This window comes from Gymnogyps californianus, chromosome 4, assembly GCF_018139145.2.
Source record: "Gymnogyps californianus isolate 813 chromosome 4, ASM1813914v2, whole genome shotgun sequence".
Taxonomy (NCBI): domain Eukaryota; kingdom Metazoa; phylum Chordata; class Aves; order Accipitriformes; family Cathartidae; genus Gymnogyps; species Gymnogyps californianus.
The window spans coordinates 42,064,906-42,086,016 of record NC_059474.1 but is presented as its reverse complement, the minus strand read 5'-3'; the positions used below and the strand labels follow the sequence as shown (position 1 = coordinate 42,086,016).

General features: G+C 35.8%; 1 protein-coding gene across 2 annotated transcripts in view; it reads left to right on the top strand.

Annotated features, from left to right (window-relative positions):
- GALNTL6 (polypeptide N-acetylgalactosaminyltransferase like 6) overlaps positions 1 to 21,111 on the top strand; it is a 491,552-nt gene that overhangs the window by 119,806 nt on the left and 350,635 nt on the right. Inside the window, exon 2 of one of the 2 annotated variants that reach the window (XM_050896087.1) lies at positions 17,718 to 17,726. The exons of the other annotated variant lie outside the window; for it this stretch is intronic. Coding sequence (XP_050752044.1) covers positions 17,718 to 17,726 — 9 coding nt within the window. The remainder of the gene's footprint in view (positions 1 to 17,717; positions 17,727 to 21,111) is intronic. 2 annotated transcript variants of the gene reach the window in all.

The following is a 21,111-nucleotide window of genomic DNA, read 5'->3' as shown; positions in this document are numbered from 1 at the left end:
TAGAGATTGTGATATTTTAAAAGGATTGCCATATTTTTTCTCTTCATTTTGTTTTTTAAAGATTGAGTTACATTATCATTACCTACATTAACTTATATTACAATATGGAGAATAATTATAACATTGCTACATATTGGTATCAAAATGCACAAAGGCCACAGACAGTTTTAAGGCCTGTGGCACACAGAGCTGTACCAGCCTCCTCTGAGGCACAGTTGGCTCTGTCAAAAAGTTCTCCCTCGAGGTTTTCAAGGCTTGTTAGCTAAGCCAAGATATTACGTTATGTGTTTAGAGCCTGTGCGTGTGCGGTCAGCATGGGATATTCAGTGGAATTAAATACCAGCTCACTGGCAGACTGAAATTTGGGGTTTCAGACTCCCTGCCTGGTCTGAGTTCCATTCCCAGGAGTACTTTCCAGTTCAATCTCTCCAAACGTACTGGTGGTCGTTTCCCTTTTGGCTCTTTGATACCCTTACTGCTCCCTGAGCTCTATGGTAAAGAAATCTTACCATCGGTGGCACACTGCTGCAGGTGAGCTAGCTGTAGCCTAGCATAATGATGGTACAATAAATACTGTCATAGAGTTCCGTATCAAAGAATTTCAGCCCCATCTGTTTTTTTCAAGAGTATATTTCTGAATATGTTGAAGGTAAAAGTCAAAATCCAAAGGAATTAGGATGACAGAAAGTAACTTTCTTTCATCCTCTTTGCTGCTGGAAGGGAGAGCTCTGATCCTGCCCTCCAGCTGCTGCATAGCCCACTGCTGTCAGCTGGAAATGGAGGTGCGATCTATATTTTATATATTAGCATCCTATGTGTAACAGTCAAGTCTTGGACTGTTGCTAAGACTCTCCTGAGCCTCTTGTTTCCCTGCCAGGATTACAAGCTCCTGTTTTTCAAGCAACCTCTTGGAAAACAATTAATGCATTAAACAATTAATGTGAACTCTGCGGACAGCAAGAGCAGGAAGCTCGGACTTCAGATTTTCATTTCTGAAGTTTTATTCTGCAAATAGTAATCCACAAAGTTGCTGCTTTTGTGCAAGGTGATTTTTAAGCAACTCACCTAGACATTAAACATCCAGGTTAAACATTTACAAGATTCTTCATTATCTACTGAATTTTTGATTGGAGCCGTGCTGCCCTGTGCAACATGTGAAAATATTGAAAAATTGGCTGGAGATTTTTATTTTATTAGTTCAACAGAGAAAAAAAACTTGAGTTTTCTGATGTCTGAAGTGTACACCACTCACAGCTAGAAAGCAATTCGGTGTGATAAGTGTAAGTGTGAAAAGAATATGAAAAGATTAATGAAAATAATAGAAAAGTTTTGGAGCAGCATTGGGTTTAAATTTGTTCTGGGTACAAAATATGTAATTATAAGTACTGTAATCTTTTTTTGCTATAATTATATTCTAAAAATTAGAGGATAATTAGTGCTAAGGAGCATTCCCTTGTATTCATTTCTTACTACATGCCTTTTAGAACATTCTCAAGTCATTACACTCAGGGAAGTACTACATTTGAAATGTGTAATCCTTCGTATTCTAACCTTGACGTGTTTTTCGTGAACTGAAAACAAGCAAGGACATTCTTCCTGCTTTTAAAGCCCCAGGCTGGGCTTGCATTATGTGTTTTCTCTTGAGCATTGCCTTTTTGGGGGGATCTGTATGTACGGTTCTGTAGTGGCTCCAAGGTAAGGAACTGCCGAAGCTCTGAAATGCAGCCAGGTCTCCTGTGCATCCTGCTCACCCAGCAAATGTACCTATAAGGTACCTTCTCTGTTATTGGCAGGAGAAAAGCTCATTCAAAGTTCATTCTTGATTGAACTTCAAAACTGAAATCTCCTTATACTCCATCCTTAGTCTGAATTGGAACACTTGCCCCCATTGGCCAATTCTAAAAGAGAAAATTATCAATCATAACTTAGTTTTCTTCTGAGGGCTTATAATTAGACTTAGAAAATTTAGACTTCAGATCCCCTAGAGTGCTAGATGCTTCATTGCTAGTGACATCAATGGCAACTTCTTTTTGAAAACGTTCAAGGCTGGATGTTATGACATTAGATATTTTAAATACTAGAAGGACTAAACCAATTTAGAAATACTTTAAATTGCACAGTCACATTATTTAATGTATTACTTTGAATTAGGTTATATTGTATTAATATAGTGTAATTAGTACAAAGGAGTTAGTAAAGATGATGTCTCTTAATAGAAGAAAAAAGGTAAGCAAACTGGTTAAAGCATCAAGAGGAAAAAACATGTGTGCTTGTTGCTGATCAGAACAAACCCACATATTAGAGGAATATAATTTTTTTAATTCACAAACTCATATGCTTTATTTACTTACTACATTATAGTTTAGAAATTTATGTACCTATAACATTTGTCAGTATTGTTGTAAATAATTCCCATTGATGGCCTTCACTTTTTTTTTTACTTTTTTTTTTTTTTTTTTTTTTTTAAGTTAGAACAGAGCTGGAATTTATGCTCTGCTCTGTTACTATTTCCTGGGCATGTCTGACAGCTGAGCTATTTGTTTGACCATAAGATTTAGAAGTCTGAGGAAGAAAGAGGACAATTCATCTCTCAACCCCAAATTAAAGTCTTTCCGACATTTTGATGTAATACTTTACACCTCACTAAGTGAGTGTCGAGTGGAGGCACTGACATCTGACACTACAAAGACTAAAATATTCATGCGTATTATAAATACAGAATGTAAAAAATAGTGCTCTCTGACCACATTCATTGCTAGGAGTTAAGGCCAATATATTAATCATGTCTTTGGTATCCCCCTCTGTACCTTCATTCATTTCCCCGGAAACAAAGATAAGACATGCAGCTTTTGAGCAAATTTTCATCTTTCATTGTTTTGAATGCTGATCATGTTGGAAAAAGAAGGCAGAAAATCTCCATTTAAAATATCCAGTATTCATCCTTTATACAATTCTCTTCAAAAAATAATCTTTTAAAAGAAAGAGAAAGAAAAGGAATCCAAAATCAGGTTTGTATTCTTTACTGTATTAAAGTAATTATTACAATTGCTTTTCTCTCTTACTTTCTGTGCTTCGGCAAATCAGAAACTATTGTCTCTCTTTAAAATCTCTCTCAATAATTTAAAATCTTACACTCTGTAATGATTAGATGGAGCCATTCGGCATGTCATTGGCATATCCACTACTCAAAAAAAGCTGTATACAGAGGAATTGTATCAGTCTGAAGAAGGCCTAACTTCTTTCAAAAATTATCTGTTGCACATAGGAAAAGCTATTCTTTCTATTCTATTCTGTTCTGTTTTCATATTTCTGTGCACCATTTAGTTTATCTTTGGAAATAAAGAGCCGGCATTTGTTCTGTATCTTTCTTTACTCTTGAACAGGCATTGGGGTAAGCAAGTCAACGTACAGTGCAAACTGTACTAGAGCTATAATTTCCGCTAACTATTGTCCCACTGCTCCAATATAAATCTTCTTTTGTGAGTATTTCTCCGAAGTTATAATACTTCTGGTTCTGGCAGCTCTTGTACTAGCCTTGAAATTCTTTACTATTTTGTATGCTTGTGGGAAGGAGCTGGAGTAAAGTGGAAGAGAGGGAAAGACATTTTCCTGTCCTCGCTTGGGAATGTGTGTTTTTAGCTTAATGAGAGGAACAGACAAAACCTGTGATCCACAAAGACAAAAAACATTCATTTGAAATAGTATTTCAAATGTAAAGAAAATACAAATGGATTTGTTTGTTTGTTTTGTTTCAGAAAGTTATATTTCTTTGCCATATCTGTGATGGAAGAGAGGCAGATAATTACTTTTTGATTTGTAGGGTCAGCAATATTGCTTTTTATAAAACTGATATTTTTTTCATTTCTGGTTTGTGAATTCAGTTATCTGATGGGTTTGTGCAAATGTCAGGTTTCACAATGAATTATGTGTGAATGACTTAGATATACCAAAGAAATACCTGAATTCAGCTGTACTGAATATTTCTCACGTACTTCTTCAACTCAGTCACTGCCCAGTCAGTTGTTTTATCAAATTTTTTGCTTTTTAAGCATAGCTTATAAGATATCATTCTTTGTCATAGTATAAACATTTAAAGAGTTATGAAAGGGAAATAGAGGAAGATAAATTCAGTTAGTTTGGACAAGCATATTTTCCAGTTATACATATAACTGACTCCCAGCAAATTTAAGGACACATTAATTTTTATTTGGTTTATGCACAACTCAAAGATGCTGAGCTCGTCAACATAGTAAATTCCTTGGTACCCTTACTTTGAAGATTCCTTGAAAACTGGTAGCAAGATTTAATGTTGTTGACATCAAGTTAGACTAATTAAAAAAACCAAACAAAACTATACAAGTAATTGATTATAATTCTGAAAATTGAGAGAACATTTACAGTCAACTGAAACCTGGATGACTAAATATAAAACTTCTTCCAGATAAATATGTGAACATTAACCCTTATATGTTAGAAGATTCTATTCTATTAGAAAACTAAGAAAAACATTAATTACTCAATAAAGTAAAAAATAAATGTCAATAAGTATAAATAAGTATCAAAATGAATGATACTCAATAAAGTACAAGAGACATGGCTGTTCTGCCACAAAGAAATTAAAAAAAAGTAATAAATTAACTCCCCACTTTTTCAATAGAACCTTGATGAAAGCATGGAAATCCAGAAATGTATTTGTGAGAACTGAGAGCATCCATTTTGTCCCCATGTCTCCTCTAGGACTTTATTCCAAATGCACAAGGAAACAATACCATTTTCACCTGGAACATCATCTTTGTACTCTCACCATAATTTTTTTTCTATACCAAATCTTGTTTTTTTCTTATTCTTGTTTTATTATTAAACCAGTCATAGAAGTATGATTATCACTGTTAGGGTTAGGGGTTTTTTTAATTGTTTGCTGTTGTTTTGCATTGAGTTTCTGTCCCACCAAGTAGAAAGATTTTCAAAATATTAAGGAGTTTCTGATATTTTGTGACTAGCAGAGGAGCTCTGAGAGAGGAATAGGAAAGGTAGCAAAACCTAGATTACAGTGATGAGACTGATAAAACTATATAAATGGTACTTTTTAAAAAACAGATTCTAAAGTTACCACTTGACACTACAAAGACAGTTTTAAAAAATTACTTTTCAACCTCTGATATTTAAGGACCATAAAAATACTTATTTTTAGTATACATGATTTTTGCCAGATAGTTCTGTAGTGCTTTTTGCCATATGTCAAATTGACTTTCCCAAAGAGGTTTAAATTCTAGCTTGAATAGCTCTGTTGAAAAGTTAGATCAATACTTGAGAAATAAACGACAGTTATTACTAAGAATATTACCTGTGCAATTAATTATTTAGATTTCTAGCTGTGCTTCTAAGATGTTTTCAGGAGTAATTACAGTCTCTCAGTTTGTTATATTGTGAGCAATACTGTCTCTTATGGAAATGGGCTGAAGTTCTAGAGGCTGGGTGTGATATAAACTTAATATTTCATAGATACCATATTTCACTATAAAGTGATTATCTTTCTATGATCTGACTTAGTATTATGGAACATGCTTGCGGTGCATGTATTGTGAAAGTAATTAAAAAAAAAAAACCAAAACTGGTTGTATTATTTCCACCGGTGAAGTAGTTACTATACTGTAAGTTTGCTAAATTAGACTCAAATAACAATGATAGAAAATTCTGTAATAACCTTCCTGAGAGATGCAGTTTCTTTGTGATGCCTGCTCTGTCAATATAGTCATTTCATGCACTTCTCCCTTATAAATCCACTCCAGAAACACTTGTCTTGATTGGTGAACTGACTTGTTATAGTGAATTTAAGATGTAAGTTTGTGACCGTTGGTAAATGTAACACTAAGAAAAACCCTAAATATTGTTTAGCTAGAACATTGCTTTGAATGCCACAGCAATTTTTAGAGGGTTTTTTTCCATTAGTTGTTTTTAAGGTATTTAAACTATGGGGAGTGTTGTTTCTTTGTTGTAGTTACCATTTCTTTGTCTGTCTTGGCCAGTATAAGAAATTTTTTTTTTTTGTTTTATGAGTGGTCTTTAAGTTCTTTTTTATCATTCTTACACAACTTAAAGTTCTTGGTAGAGTTCACAATTTCTTGTTTTATCAGTTTAGAGTTCTTCAATTTCTTGTTTCTGTGAAATCAAGCATTATGTCACAGGATGCATGGAACATCCCATATGATATTTGATCTCTGTATTGTTTAAAAAGTTGCAAGCCAAGATCTATGAATATGAAATTGTGTCTCTTCCCCAAGAACATGTATACACTCAACATAAACTGACTATGGCTCCATGACACCATTTCCCTCATTCTTAAATTTTAAGTTGGAGCAAAAAGAGCTAGAGGAGGGACTAGATCCTCAAAGATATTTAGAAACCTGTTTTCTTTTTTAGTCACCTGCCTCCTGGATTGAACCTTGACCCTGAAATTCCTAGTCAAAAGATGACCGGTGTTGGAAAATTAATTAAGGCCAGATCCAGAGTCTGGCTAACCTCCTAACCAATGTTTCATTTGCTTTAAATAGGCACAGACATTTGGCTGTGAATATTACTATAATTCAATTATAAGAATTGACGTGGGTATTTACGTTTATTTCTAGATAGAACTTGTCACTTTATTTCATGTTAATGAGAACAGTTTCATGATTAATGTTACTGTGCTCTTTTCTTCATGTACTGCCTGACATTTTGTCGTATTACCATACTCAGTAGAGCCAGGACTGACCCTGCATAATACACTGTCTTTTGTTCCTTTCCATGTATTGTTTTCCCCTAAATTTCTGACAACTTCACATATCTTTGGAGAGCCCTTTTTTTCCTTAATGGTTGTATCCTTCATAATTCAGTACTTGCATTTGTGGATCATGGGGTTGGAAGGAGAGTCTGGTTCAATGGCTCTGTTCCAACAGCTTCAAAGTTATTTATGACTTTCTACAGAATACTCATTAGACTCCCTCTCTGCCTCTCTCCAGTTCTTTTGTGAACACTTTCCAAGATGGTGACCCTGTTGCCTTTCTTTCAGGAAAGCAACCCAATTAGCCTCACTAAATATGCTTGCATTTGTTTAGGCTTATTTTTCTTTTCACAGTTTGAGAGCCATTTCTTCATGTTCTGACAGTAACTACTTTATATACACCTTTTCATTGTTTTCATTAGCTCTCCTTATGTATTTATAAAGAGTTACTATACTCTTTCAATAGTATTTTTTTCCTCTAGTGTATATTAACTCATTTCTCCTACTTGTTTCTTTATGCAGTATGCCTTCTAATTTTTATCACACTTATTGCTCTTGCATTACAGAATATCTTTTTACTGTTCTGCATTCTTGCTATCACTGTTCTGACTATACAGATTAGCAGCATGTTTACAGTATTCTGTGTTTAGCTGTATCAATACATCAGAGATACAATTGCCCCACTACAGCTGTCTGTACAGCCTCTCTATGTACAATCTCTAGCATATAGTGCTAATTTTGTAATTCTGTTCACATTCAGTATATTACATTTTATTCCTCATATCTTTTTCCTACAGTGCTGTTCCCTAGTCAGTATTTTCTGTGGTTTATATTTGTCCCTTAGAGCTTTTCCTCTCCACGTGTATCTTCATAAAGTCTCAGTCAAATGATTGTCATATTTATCCAGTAATATTATCTCTTTAGTCAACATGTTAACCACTTTGTATCTTTGACTACAAATGAAGTTTAGAGTATGTTTTCTCCTCCTAATTCTTGAAAAAATTGTGATTTCACCTTATCCTTGCTTACCCCACCTCCTTCCTATTTGAGAGAGCACTGGTTAAGACATAATCTCACTTTTTATCACCTTTCTATTAATGCTGTGCATTTTTCAGATGTTCTTTTGTACTATTTTTGAAATTCAGGAATTGCCACTGAAATTCAGGGATTGCCGCTTTCTATGGTTGTGTGACACTTGTGTTCAGGGCACACAAGTGTATATTACCATATATATCAGTGTATATTACCATAAATGTAGCAATAGTTGTTAATTTCTGTGGCTATGCTTTTGGTTATGCAAGCAGTTCTTAGAGTCTTAGTAAGACATAGAGTACAGAGTATGGATTTGCAAAACTTTTTATCTCTTACAATGCCTTTCAAAACCTTCCTATTAATAGAAACACTGTAGAGGGGAAGGGAAGCAATGCAGATGTTGACATTGTGAAGTAGCCAGTCTAACTGGGGTGAGGGTGTCAGCAGCACATCACATGCAGAGATGTTCCAAGCAGCAGTAATTTTGTGGGCTGAATGTTTAAATAAGAGCTTCTGCTTCCCCTCTCCTTTGACACTTGACATTGAATCAGTGTTGCCTTCTGTGTGCTCTTCTCTTCAGCTGCACTGTGAATTTGAGCTGGATTAGATGCATGGCAGTGTTGCCACCTGTTTCACGTTACTCGATTTGTTCTTCAGCAACTCTTCAGTTCAGTGTAAGAGAGCTCTTGAGTCTGTTCAAGAGTATCATTTGGGCTCTCTGCTAGTAATCAGTGACATATTTCAATTGTAAATACAGTAGAAACAGATAAAGTTGTTTAACTTCTTATGGAGGAAATGGAAGTCCATTAACGTAATCATAAGGCTATTTAACTTCTGCAGCTATAGTATCCTCACTAGGCGTGAATCATGGGGGGAAGTGCTACACAAGTACACACATTCAATTCCTGATCTTTTTCTCAGCCTAAGTGTAAGGAATGGAGATGCGGAATCCCCATATTCATGTTTCTCATGGAGTTTATGTCAAGGATTCAATTATTCCTGTTATTTCCAATAGAATAATATATGAAGGAGTATTTAGTCTTGAGAAAGTAATGAATTATATTACTACTTAATTTAATGTGACTTACATTACAGCAGGGCAATAAATCATATGCATCCTTACATTGGCTTTGAAACATTTTTATGGCCAAGATCAGGATGTAAATTGAAAAACTGACATACCATTTTAGAAATAATGATACAGCTGCAGCAGGGATAGAGATGGCCAAGGATAAAGCGGCAGCCTCATTTTCTGAGGTAATTGCACCTGTGCTCCTCTCATGATTTTTGACATTGCAGGAGTGAGGCCTCAGAAAGTGACTTCAGTATATTGCCAGTGGTTCTGTTCTTGTCTGGGACAGGGAAGGTGTAATCCTGGGGTCACATCTCTTCTGAAGTAAGTTTTATGATTAAAAAAATATTTTTATGAATAAACTATGGATTTGTAGTTTACCAGGAAACTGTGGGCAGTGGATAAGAAATATTTTGGGTCTAATTATACAACTCTTTTTTGCTAATTGTTTTTCTGCCTTTGATGGTTCAGGTAGTTTCTTTCTTGCTCAACTGTTCACTCTCTCTTTTCTCTACCCCTTTGAGGTTAGGTAAATGAGGTTTGGGTTGTTATATGACATTGCAGATCATCTATGGAGTCAGATATTTTGATCAAGAGCTACCAAAGTTTTTGCTTTAAGAAACTTGTAACTTGTATTTTTTCATTTTTGGAGAATAGCCTTACCTGTCTTTAATTCTGTAGCTAACCTCACTACCTGTGAATGAGTCGAATGAGTATTAAATAAGAACATTTATTGAGTTCTTTATCTTTTTTTCAGTCCTAAGAAAACTTCAATCGTTGACCATGTCACCAAACATGATATATGAGGTTACTATGGAGCTATGAGCCTAAAAGTACCAATACTGTGAGAGGATATTAATGATAATCATTATGTTTAACAAGGTGTCCATGTAAAGGTAATGCATGTACAATTTTATTTGCCTTGGAGAACAGTTTAAATGCAGATGAGCTACACAACAAACTCGCATGTGAAATATGTAAGTGGAGTCACACTATATTCAAACTTAGGAGAAGATATCAATATGGCATGACTGTTAGTATCTAATTTACCAGGCTAAATTACCTAACTAATCTCCCTAGGATCTCTTCAAAGTATATGAGAGAACATGGCTTCTCCAGAGAGTAATTCTTGAGCAGAAGCCTAATTTAAGGCTCTGAATTGTCATCTGGAGAAGTTTATTGCTCTCCTTTGAATAAGCCAGGAGCTTGGTTAACAATTACTAATTATTTATCAGCTTGTTAAGGTAGGTATCCAAAAAGGAAATCAGAATGTGTATGAAATGTTGACCTAGTTATGGCAATTTGGGAGATTCTGTAATTTTAGGCTAAATGGCCCACTTTGGTCTCTTATTTCTATAGTTCCAGACTTCCTGTTGAGGAGCAGCAAAAAAAGGCTAAAAACGACATTTACCAAAATATAAGATATTAAAACAGGCCTCACATTAAGAAATCACAAGAGAGCTTCACATAGGTGTTGGACTAAATGCATGGGGGAAGACCAGAAGCAGATTGAAAGAGGCTATTTAAAAGAACTCATTAATCTACAAATTCCTGGGTGTTACTAAGATGCAGTATCTTATAAAGCCTGATAGGTATTCCATCCCCCCTGAATTGTCTTTCAAAGACAGTCTCTGCAAGAGATGTAGAGGTAACAACACAGTCATAAATATTACCTTCCTGAAGGTAAGTGTCTTTCCGGAGACCCCATAAATAGCAACTGCTGAGTTACAGCCAGAGAACTTGGCTCGGGACTTTCGCAGCTATTGCTTTGTAACTAGCAGAAACTGTACTGTTGGTGTGGGGATTTTGTTGATTTGCCTTAAAATTGCATGATGGTTACATTAATTGAAATTAAATATTTTTGGAAAGTCTTCAAATTGATGTCATAATTATAGGTCATTTTCTGCTTGGTAGGTGTTTGTTTGCTGAATGTGTGTATATATATATACACACAAGTGCATGAGGTCATCAAGCAAACCTCTGAAGTGAGTTCAGTTTCCAGGCTAGAAAAAGCTTTTGAGCAGTACTGAGCTTCCAAAAGCCGGAATAAGTATCTTGAGATTGAGCCAGTTTATGGCCTTGTAGGACCTCCTAAAATAGATTGAATTTTGAGCTAGCTCAACCTTCTGGTTAGACTGTTTCCTAAATTGGAGTAATTGCATTAGAACTGTGAAGAGATTTATTATCCCTTCAGTTCTTCCATCTAATTAATTCTGGCCTAATTGTATCCACCTGACTCAAAGAATAAAAAAAAGGAAAAAGTAAATGGAATAATAATACCATACTAGAAAAGTCTACCTATTTTTTGAGGGTTTTTTTTTTTTGAGGAGGGGAGGGAGGGGGATAGCTTTATGAAAACATTTAAAATATCACCTAGGTTTTCCTGACTGCTGTGGGTATGTCTGTACTGCAGTCAGAATGTATGATGAGCAGATTAGTTAGGCATGTCTGTTCTACCTTTAACTGAGCTGGGCTGTATCATCAGTGATGTCACGGTTGCACAGATTTCTACGTGGATTACACTATCTTTACTAGACCTTGCATATTAATTTGTGTGTGTTCACTGCTATTGCTGTTCATATTCATATGATATCGCAGTCATGTACCAGTGAAGTAATTAGATAAAACCTCCACTGATGAATTATTGGTACGTTGATTTGATGTAGAGATTTCTAACAGATGTTTAATGTGTTAATAGCATGTCCTATTCATTCTCTGAAAAATGAGAAACTTGTTGAATAACATTTGTTTAGGTTTGTGTAACACAACAGAGCAGAGATACTCATGCTATCTCAGCCTGGTAGAGCAGTATTTTCAGATGGCACAAGATAATTGCATACAGCTGCATGTTAGCAGCTAACACAGTACTCCACCTGGGTTTATATTACTCTGCTTCTCAGTGTAGGTAATTAAACAAAGCAGAAAAGATTAAATAAAATTTCCCTCTTTTACATCTATAGGCTAATATAAGTTCTTAATGTCCTGTTAAGTAAATGAGCTTAAAGTTGAAGTATTGGGAGCAATGAAACAAAAAATTGTCTAATAATGATGTATTGAGTGCTATCCTTCATTATTTTATGAGGAGATACTCTTCTTGATGCAGATGGATCATTTTGACATGATTATTTTGGCACGTCTTGTCACAAATACTCAGCTATGTTTTGTCATACAGAGAGTTTTATTTTCCTAATTAATCAAATATCACAACTTTCCTATTCTCTAACAGTTATAATTTGAGTTAGTAAGCTCCAGTTCCCTATCAAGATGCTTTAATTTACAGTCCTAACATGACCAATGCCAGTAAAATGTTCTAGTATATTATCTGGCAGTAAATAAAACCTGTCAAAAAAAAATTGATAAAAAGAACAGTGCTTAACAAAAGACATATGCCTCATAAATAATATGTCATGACAACTAGCAGCCATAGTAACATATTTGAAGGAAAAGGCTGAAAAAAGTAACCAACCAGAAGGAGCTAATGGGTTATTTTTACTAGAGATCTGCCATAGACTTTTCCTGTCACAATATTATTGCATTTGTGATAAAGCAAAAGGATTTGTGCTGTGATTTTTCTAGCATACTATAGAAATTTCAGATAGCAAAGATCAGCTTACATTAATTTTTATAAAGAGCAAGTGTGTGACCCTATCACTAACCCCTTTATATATTAGTATTATATTAGTGTTAACCCCAGGTCTGGCTCACTGTTTTTCAAAAATATATGATGCACTTATGCAAAAGGCACATTTAACTACTTATGAATCATTAGTTCAAATCATAAAACATAACATTTTGGAAGAAACACATCCTAATAGTTTGGAAATGACAGATAGGTTGATGGATTTGAGAGAAATCTGTATGTTTCACTTGAATTGGCAAATTAAATAACTTTCAAATCTCTTGGTATTAAAGTTATTTTGATTTTTTTTTTTTTTTTTAAATGAGTATACTGGAAATATTTGTGGTGAAGGGGCATATTTGCTTTAACACAGTATACGATGGTGAAGTGTAAAATGGCAATAATAGCATGGAAGAGCCACACCACCCCCACCCCCCAAAAAAAAACCCAAAACCCCACAATCCTGTCTCCGCAAAACAAGATATAAAGGTGTTGTGAAACACTAGCACTAAAAGAAAGCTTTTAGGGGGATTTCACGGCAAGAGTTAATCAGAGACTTGGATGAAGCCGTATTTCATGTCATAGAAAACTTGGAATATGAAGGCCAAAAAGTTTTTATACAGAAGATGGTGGAGACATAATGTAGGGCATAGGGTATAAAGCAGTAGGAAATAGCAGTAAATTAATAATAAAATAGAATAATAAAGGACAACAATTTTGGAATTGTCATCTTGAATTGATTCAAAATTAGAAATTTAGTTAGAAAGGCCAGGGAGGAGGAGAGAAAACAAGGAGAGACATGGTGTACACCTTTAGCAGTTGCAGGAAAAGGAGTGGATTATGGCACTAGTGATTTCAAAGAATTCTTGTGCTTTACTTTTCATTTTTATTTTTGTGTCAGCTTTGCATTTAGCAGATAAATTAAAATTTAAGTCTTCCATGTGTTCTCTGATGCAAAGAAAGAGGAAATAAAGCTGTAACGTAAATGCACAAGAGTTCCTTGAGTACTTAATGGGCTGGTTTATAAAAAGTTAAGTACTTGTCTGATTTATCTGCATTGACTCTGTGGATGGCAGAACAGCTATTGTGAAGTATTGTCTTCCAGCATTAACATTTAAAAAAAAAAAATTATGTGGAATCATAGAATGGTTAGGGTTGGAAGGGACCTTAAAGATCATCTAGTTCCAACCCCCCTGCCATGGGCAGGGATACATGATATTTAAGTTAAATGTGAGGCTTCACTAATCTTAATACATTCATGGTTTTCCTTTGTTTCATTTGTGATTTTACTGTGCGAAGAATTCAGTGCTCCTATTACTGTTGGTGAATTGAAAGTGTGTTATTATCGCATCAGCCTTACAGAAGCTGGTATGCGAAATGGTGGCAGGAACACAACATCACAGCCCTCCTGATGTGCGAGGTGCAGAAATCGTGCTATTTGCTAATTATGTACCTTTTCTTCTGTGAACAGAGATACTGAATAAGACCAGAAATGATAAAGTGGCATTGACTACCTCTATCATATTTTCAGGAGAGCAGTGTGTCACAATTCAAACAGCAAAAGACATCTCTTTTGAAATTTTTAAATAATAAATTCTCCTTTTGGGATGAGGAACATTATTTCTGTTAATTCAGAGGAGAGGCAAAATGACCCAGTAGCTTCATAGGTTGTTCTGATGCTTTTCAAATATGTCTGCTTCAAAATCACTGTGTGATGTTTTTGGTGGATAGGGTGGTATTGAATATGATTTCAGTGTTTCTGTATACTGACATAGGAAGCATGTTGAGGAGAAATACATACTGAGAGAAAAGACTGGTTTGGGTCATGTGAATACTATCAAGAGGATCATCTCAGCACTCAAGGAGTCTGGTCCTCTGTGTCATTTGGGGAAAAAACTCCAAGTAGACAGGAATTTGGAAGGTTTTTAGTGTATTTCTGTTTTAATTCTCCATTGATGAGCAAATATATGATAAATGGAAAAATATTTCTGGTAAAATATTACCAAGTGTTACTTTGTGGTGTTAGTAGATCTGTGGATGGATCTCACACTGCTTAGGATTTTCTACTGTTATGGTCAGAATACAGAAATTTGTCCTACTCAAAACACTACTGCCTATAGATCAGATGGAAATGTTCATTACTCTCTATAAATAGTGTCTCTTTTGGGGTGGGACTGAGCTTAATTATCTTCATTTTGACTTGTGCTAGGCCTGGATGTGTCTAATGTCACATCTCTTGTGTGCTTATTGGCACCTTCCACTAATGTGAAGGCAAGCAGCCTTGCACACTTGTCTGCGCCAGTATTGGAAATCTAAATTAAAATATGCTCTCAGCAAGCAGTGCTGCTAAGGTCAATATGAGGAAGAACATTCTGTCTGCAATTTGGGCAGCATGAATGGTAGCCAAAGAAACCAGTTGTGGAAAACAAAAGAAAATATAAGCAGATATTAAAAAATACAAAATCATATTTAGAAACCTCAAACCACAGAATGGAACCCTAAAAAGGCATTTATGATGTATCACTATTAATTCTGAGTTGCAGTCTGTTATTATGATATAATCTGTGGTTCTCTTTGGGGAACGGCAAACAGCATCTGGTAGCTCTTTGGATTCCCTCCAAACTGCTTTGAAATAGATGTGAATATAGTAAAGCAGCGTGAAGGATAGGCAGCTGGTGAGCGTATCGAATGATGAGAAATTCTTGTTTTTCAGGGTATTCTGTTCTTTATATTCTGGTAAAGTTTATTGTTATGAATGCTGAGTTTAAAATAAAACTTAAGTAAGCTTCTTATTTCAAGTGCTGTAATATTGCTTTGCAGTGTGAATGTGTTCACAACCGTCATTGAAGGTTTCCATAAATTGCATAATATAGAAATGTGGAGGCTAGCTGAGCTTATCAGTTAGTCTTGAGCACTGCACTGGACTGACTGAACCGCTTTGAGGCTGTGTCTGCTTTAGGTTCACTGTCTCTTTGAAGCGCCATGTCGTGCCACAGCATCACAGCCGGGGAAGTCTGTCTGGGGATGAGGCGGCATAATTGGGAGAGACCACTGCAGCTGGCTGACTTCTGCAGCTCCAGTAGCCTTTAAAGCCAATAGCTCAAACTCTACTGACAGAAAATCTGCGTAACCTTTTGCAGATTGATGTGAGCTGACTCTGTCAATAGTTTAGGCTGATGCAAATGAGTTCGCTCCTGAGAATAACTGGAAACTGTTAGGTGGTGTTTGCACAGCGCAGAATGCAAGCTGACATATGTCATTTTTTAGTTTTGGTTTTGATGGGTGGCCATCAGTGGCTAAGTTTACATCAACAAATAGTGTTGACAGCACAGTAGCCGCTGCTGAGGACCCAATGTCTAGTTTACGTGTGCTCCAGAGGGGTTCACTCTGGACTAGCTCTAGATTGGTCCCATTGACTGAATGCTCGCTAGCTGTTAGCTAGTAGAATATCTGGAAAAGCTTAGTTCTGTGAGCCTGGGCAGTTAGTTCCTGTCTCTCCCCAAAAAGTCTGTATAGATGTAGCCTAGAAGCCCAAGCAGAGGAAGACTACTATGTAGGTATACACATATACCACGTTTTCCTTCCTTTCCTCCCTTCGTATTTTAATGAAATATAATTACTTCCTTTGGAAAATTATATTACGATTTAAGTAACCTCACTGTTATGAAATGCCTTTCAGTGTCCTGTCCAATTTCTTTAAATTGTGTCATACTTTTAATTATTTCTTATAATAATGTCATATAAGTTCTCTGCTTTCCTTAAGATGATTGTGCTTAAATCTATATAAAATATTTATCTTCTGCACCATATGTGATTATTTTCCATTTATAATTATTTACTTTATAAATATGAATAAGTGATAAACAAGTATATAAGCAAACTAATTATATAGGATATCTAGATATATCAGGTAAAGGCTGATTTCCACCCCACATGCTTCACACACAGTTTCTTATATTTTCCCTTCCAGGAAATCTCATCTCACACTTACAGGATTTTTTTGTTTTAATAGTTTATTAATAGTTGCCTCACATAGCAATCCTAATTGCCGTTTACTTGCCTAACTCAGTGTGCTAATCGCCAAAGATATTCATGCCTATTCAGTGACTTCAGTGAGTGCCCAATATTGGGAGTAAGGTTCTTATAATGAAATCCCTACACCTTGTGATTTGTTTTTACGTTTATAACTTCCAACCTGCATGATTAGCTCATATGTACCATATAATGCAAATCAAAGATTTATATAAAATACACGGTGAGAAGGATGTTTAGGAATTTTCAAGCCTTTTAGTGATGTCTGTGTTCTTCAAAAATCACATTAATCGTGAGCATGAATAGAAGAACAGTTAAGCTGTTTGCCACATACGTCTGTGAGAATGCTTATAGCATAGAAAATCTTACGTATGTTCTCGTAGTGAAGAAATGCAATCCTAAGAGCTGGTTATTTAATTATATGAAAAGTTACAGAATTTAAATAGTGAAAGACATTAAGAAAGAGCTTTATTCTTAATGCTTTCATCAGTCAGCTACCTCACAAATTTATAAAGAACTTCCCCATCAGCAGAATTGTTTGATTATTTTTTTGTAAGGATTTGGAGCTCCAAACATGGCATCCAAACTGAAGATTTCATGAAGTTGGTCTTTACTTATAATACAAGTAATAGTAAAATAATTTACTCGGTAAAACACACTTTCTTTCAATTCCTCGTCAGCATCTTAAGATGTTCTTAAGCTAGGAAAGGTTTTCTATGTTTACTATACAATTTGCTGCTCAGAAACAAATTCTTTTTTCTCCCTATCTTTTATTCCAGGACAATTAATCTATTAATGATAGGGTCAAATAATTGAGAACAGCAGTCTCTTAGCCTTTGTGATTTGGAGTGTACTGAACAAGAGTCACTTAATTATTTTTAAGAGCAAAGATACACACAGTAATTGGGAATGTTTGTCTATGTTTCTTGATAATATGAAGTCTGCTTTAAAGTAATTTGACAACAGAACACAGATCCCTATTTGAAGCAAAGGGACTTTTATCAGGGCCTTGATGCGTGAGAATGTGCATATAGCATTCCCCTCACAGAGGAAAACAGAATAAGCATTTGAAAAGCAGAGTCATTAGCATGGTCAAAAGTTTAACCTTCCAAAAATAGATGAGTGCTATTTGTTGTCTCTTATTAGGGATGCTGTAGATAAAAATTACTCTGAATCCCAGCTTGTGGATGGTGCTCTTGTAGGAACAAGATGTTTTTAGTTACGTTATTACTCTTAAAACCCACCCACCCACATCGGACTGAGAAGTAGATTACTTCACTTTAATGCAGTGGGAGCCTATTTGTTCCTAAAAATCTATGAAGAATATAATGGAGGTCGTTAGTAAAGCAATTCTATTACAACTCTGCTTGCAGAGCATTAGCAGTAAGCATTAGAAGCTGCTGGGTCAGTACCTTTGCAGTTTGCCCACTGACTCAAGCAGAAATTGTCCTGAACTCTATCAGAACATCTTGGGTGGTGACTTTTGTTGGGTTCTTTTTCTTCTTTGAAGTTTGTTGCTTTGGGGTTGGGTGGGTTTTTTTGTTTTCTACATAGAAAGCATATCTGCTTATGGTGTGCTATTACATTATGAATTATATAACACCAAGTTGAAATGGAAGCTAGTAAATCTAACCTGTGACAAAAAAGATATTACTTATACTTTGTAAAATTGTATTTATGTTTATTGTATGCAAGCAGCATAAGACATGATAGACTTAGCTAATTCTTTTCTTCCTTTAAGTGTTGCGATTTTCTGAATGATATAGCAGGAACATTTATGGCCCCTAGAGATCTTTACCAGATTTTTAAGTTCGGTGTTCTTTTTGTTTTAGCAATGGAAAATAGGCCTAATCCTGCTTCTTTGAAAGTTAATAGCAACATTTTAATTCAGGTTAGCTGAAGGAACTCAGATAATTTAAACAGATTAGTTGATGACATTATTATTAAACTCTCCAAATTCATTATTATAAGTATTGTTTGTCTGTAAATCTCAAAATGTTTAAAAGACAAGTTTACAAGAGGGATGCTGGTGCCTAAATGTCCCTGCAGGCATCTAAATCAAGCATTTAAATGTCAATGTATTCATACCTCACCTATCAAGTACTGAGAAGAAAACTCCTTTGGATTTTTAGTTTCAAATTCCATAGCTGTATAAGCTGATAATTTGCTGCTTCTCAGCATTTGCGTGGCTTAGAAAATGTGACCAGTGAGCTGAGCTGCAAGGAACCTGTTTGAATCATTGGCCTTACTTCTGAAAACAATGTGTAGGCAGCATGGAGGCTCATGTCCCCTGTTCCGTGGTGATATGCAGAGGATGTCCTTGAATGAGCTGATGAGAAAAGAGCTGCCAGAAAAGATGGTGTAAAATGATTTTGCTTAAAACACTTTTCTGAAATATTGGAGAGACTGGAGTCACACCTCCTCCTTTTTCTAAGGGATTTACATTCAGGTTTTCATGCTAACCAATTGGCTAGTCCTTTCGGAGACTTTCATGATGGAGGTGTTCTATTTAGAATTAAGTACTTGAATATCTTTTAAGCCAGAGAGAAGAACTCTGTAACCTAGTGATTAAGGTAGCCCTTTGGGATGGGGAATCAGGCTTTCAGATTCCACGACAAGGAATATTTCAGTATTCTAAATTAAGTGTTCATTAAAGCAGGGACTTGAACTCAGTCCTCCCTCCTCCCAAGTGAATACCCTAATCGTGGAGCTATGGCAATTCCTGTGTGTTCGCTGTGATCCAGGGAGCACCTCAGGATTCCTTGTGGTGCCAGGGAGGCGCGCTACGAGAGTACAAGGATGAATGCAGAGTCTGTTATCATGAGCTGGCTGTGGCACTCTTCTGAAAGGGGAAAGTAAGTACTCAGATGCCCTTTAGTTGAAGGGGTTTTGAACCTGTGCATTGTGTTATCTCATGTGTGCGTTGTAACCAGTGAGTGACCAGGTAAAACAGCAACTCCGTCAAACACGTTTTGAAAGAATCGATGCTGTTTAGTTTTCAGAAGGAAGCTCAGGAACCTGTTTCAGGAAGTTTCAGAGTTACAAATCAGGGGATAAATGCCTTCCTCTGCCAGAAATGAGCTGCCTGAGCCTGTGGAAGGGACCCAGCTTTCTTGTCAGCCTTTCGTAGTGACTAGCATAGATGCCCTGTGCAAAGTGTGCTGACTGTAGTAAACTCCTTTCCTAGACACCTGGTTCTCCTTATACATCATGGAAGTGTCATGGTCAGATATATATACATAAATTCATAGCCTTGTCTAAAAATAGAGGTACATTTTGCAATAGGTTTGATTTAAAGAAAAATTATACATTATTTATATAAACTTCAAGTTTTGAAATACTATATAAAAAAAACCTCTCTATATAATCTTCACTATCATTAAAACCAGCAAATTAGTTAAGTGAAGAAACGATAATTGCAAGTGATTTGTATGGCATAAGCGTACGCTGCTTTGTAAAAATAATTGCAGTTCTTGTGCCAAATACTTTTAAATCTCTAATTGATTTTTAATATTTTTGACAGGAGGTTCCTTTTGTGAGCTTTAGCAATTAATATTGTAATAGAGCAATCTAGGGACTTCCAAGATTTAGCTCAAACAGTTTAATACATTGTAGAATTTTGCACTCAATTACTGTAAGTAGAACTGATGAAATGTCTATTAAGTTTGTTCAATATTTCTCAATATAATTTTCAATTTTAAGTGGTTTCATAGAATCATGGAATGGTTTGGGTTGGAAGGGACCTTAAAGATCATCTAGTTCCAACCCCCCTGCCACGGGCAGGGACACCTTCCTATAGACCAGGCTGCTCAAAGTCCCATCCAACCTGGCCTTGAACGCTTCCAGGGATGGGGCATCCACAGCCTCTCTGGGCAACCTGTTCCAGTGCCTCACCAGCCTCACAGTGAAGAACTTCTTCCTTACATCTAACCTAAATCTACCCTCTTTCAGTTTAAAGCCATCAACCCTTGTCCTATCACTACATGCCCTTGGTTTATGACACTCTTGAGCATAAGGCATAATGGCTGGAATTCCTAATGTGAGATATCTGCATCAGGTTGAATATTTGGACGGAGAGTTTCAGGCAGAAAGCATATTTCAGAAACCTCAAGTAGGGATAACAGTGGTTTGCTTATTTATACGTATTATTTTACTTTAAATTGTCTTACTGTCCTCCTACTTTGAAGCAGGAGGGTGAAATTACATGGAGAAGGGGATTTTATCAAATCCATACTTATTGTCTGCTTCATAGGCCCAAATTTGGACCAGTTTTAAGACTTTTAATAATACCACTTTTTGCATTCCCAATGAAAATATTTCAATTCTTCCTAGGTAGCTAGGTCTTCAAAGATCTTTTTGTCACTTAGCATCATTAACCTTGATCATTCCATGGAGTATCAGAGCAGAATCCTATGGACTAGTAGGTGGGAAAGATGGAGAGAAACATGTCATGGTGTCTACTGCGGGAAGCTTAGAATTGAAAATGTGGCACGAGGTCTGTGTTATAAGTGACATGGGAAAAGGAAGGAAGAAAAATGGGCATAGAATCTGATAAGATTAGGAGACAGGTATGGGGGAAAGAAGCTAGGACTGGAT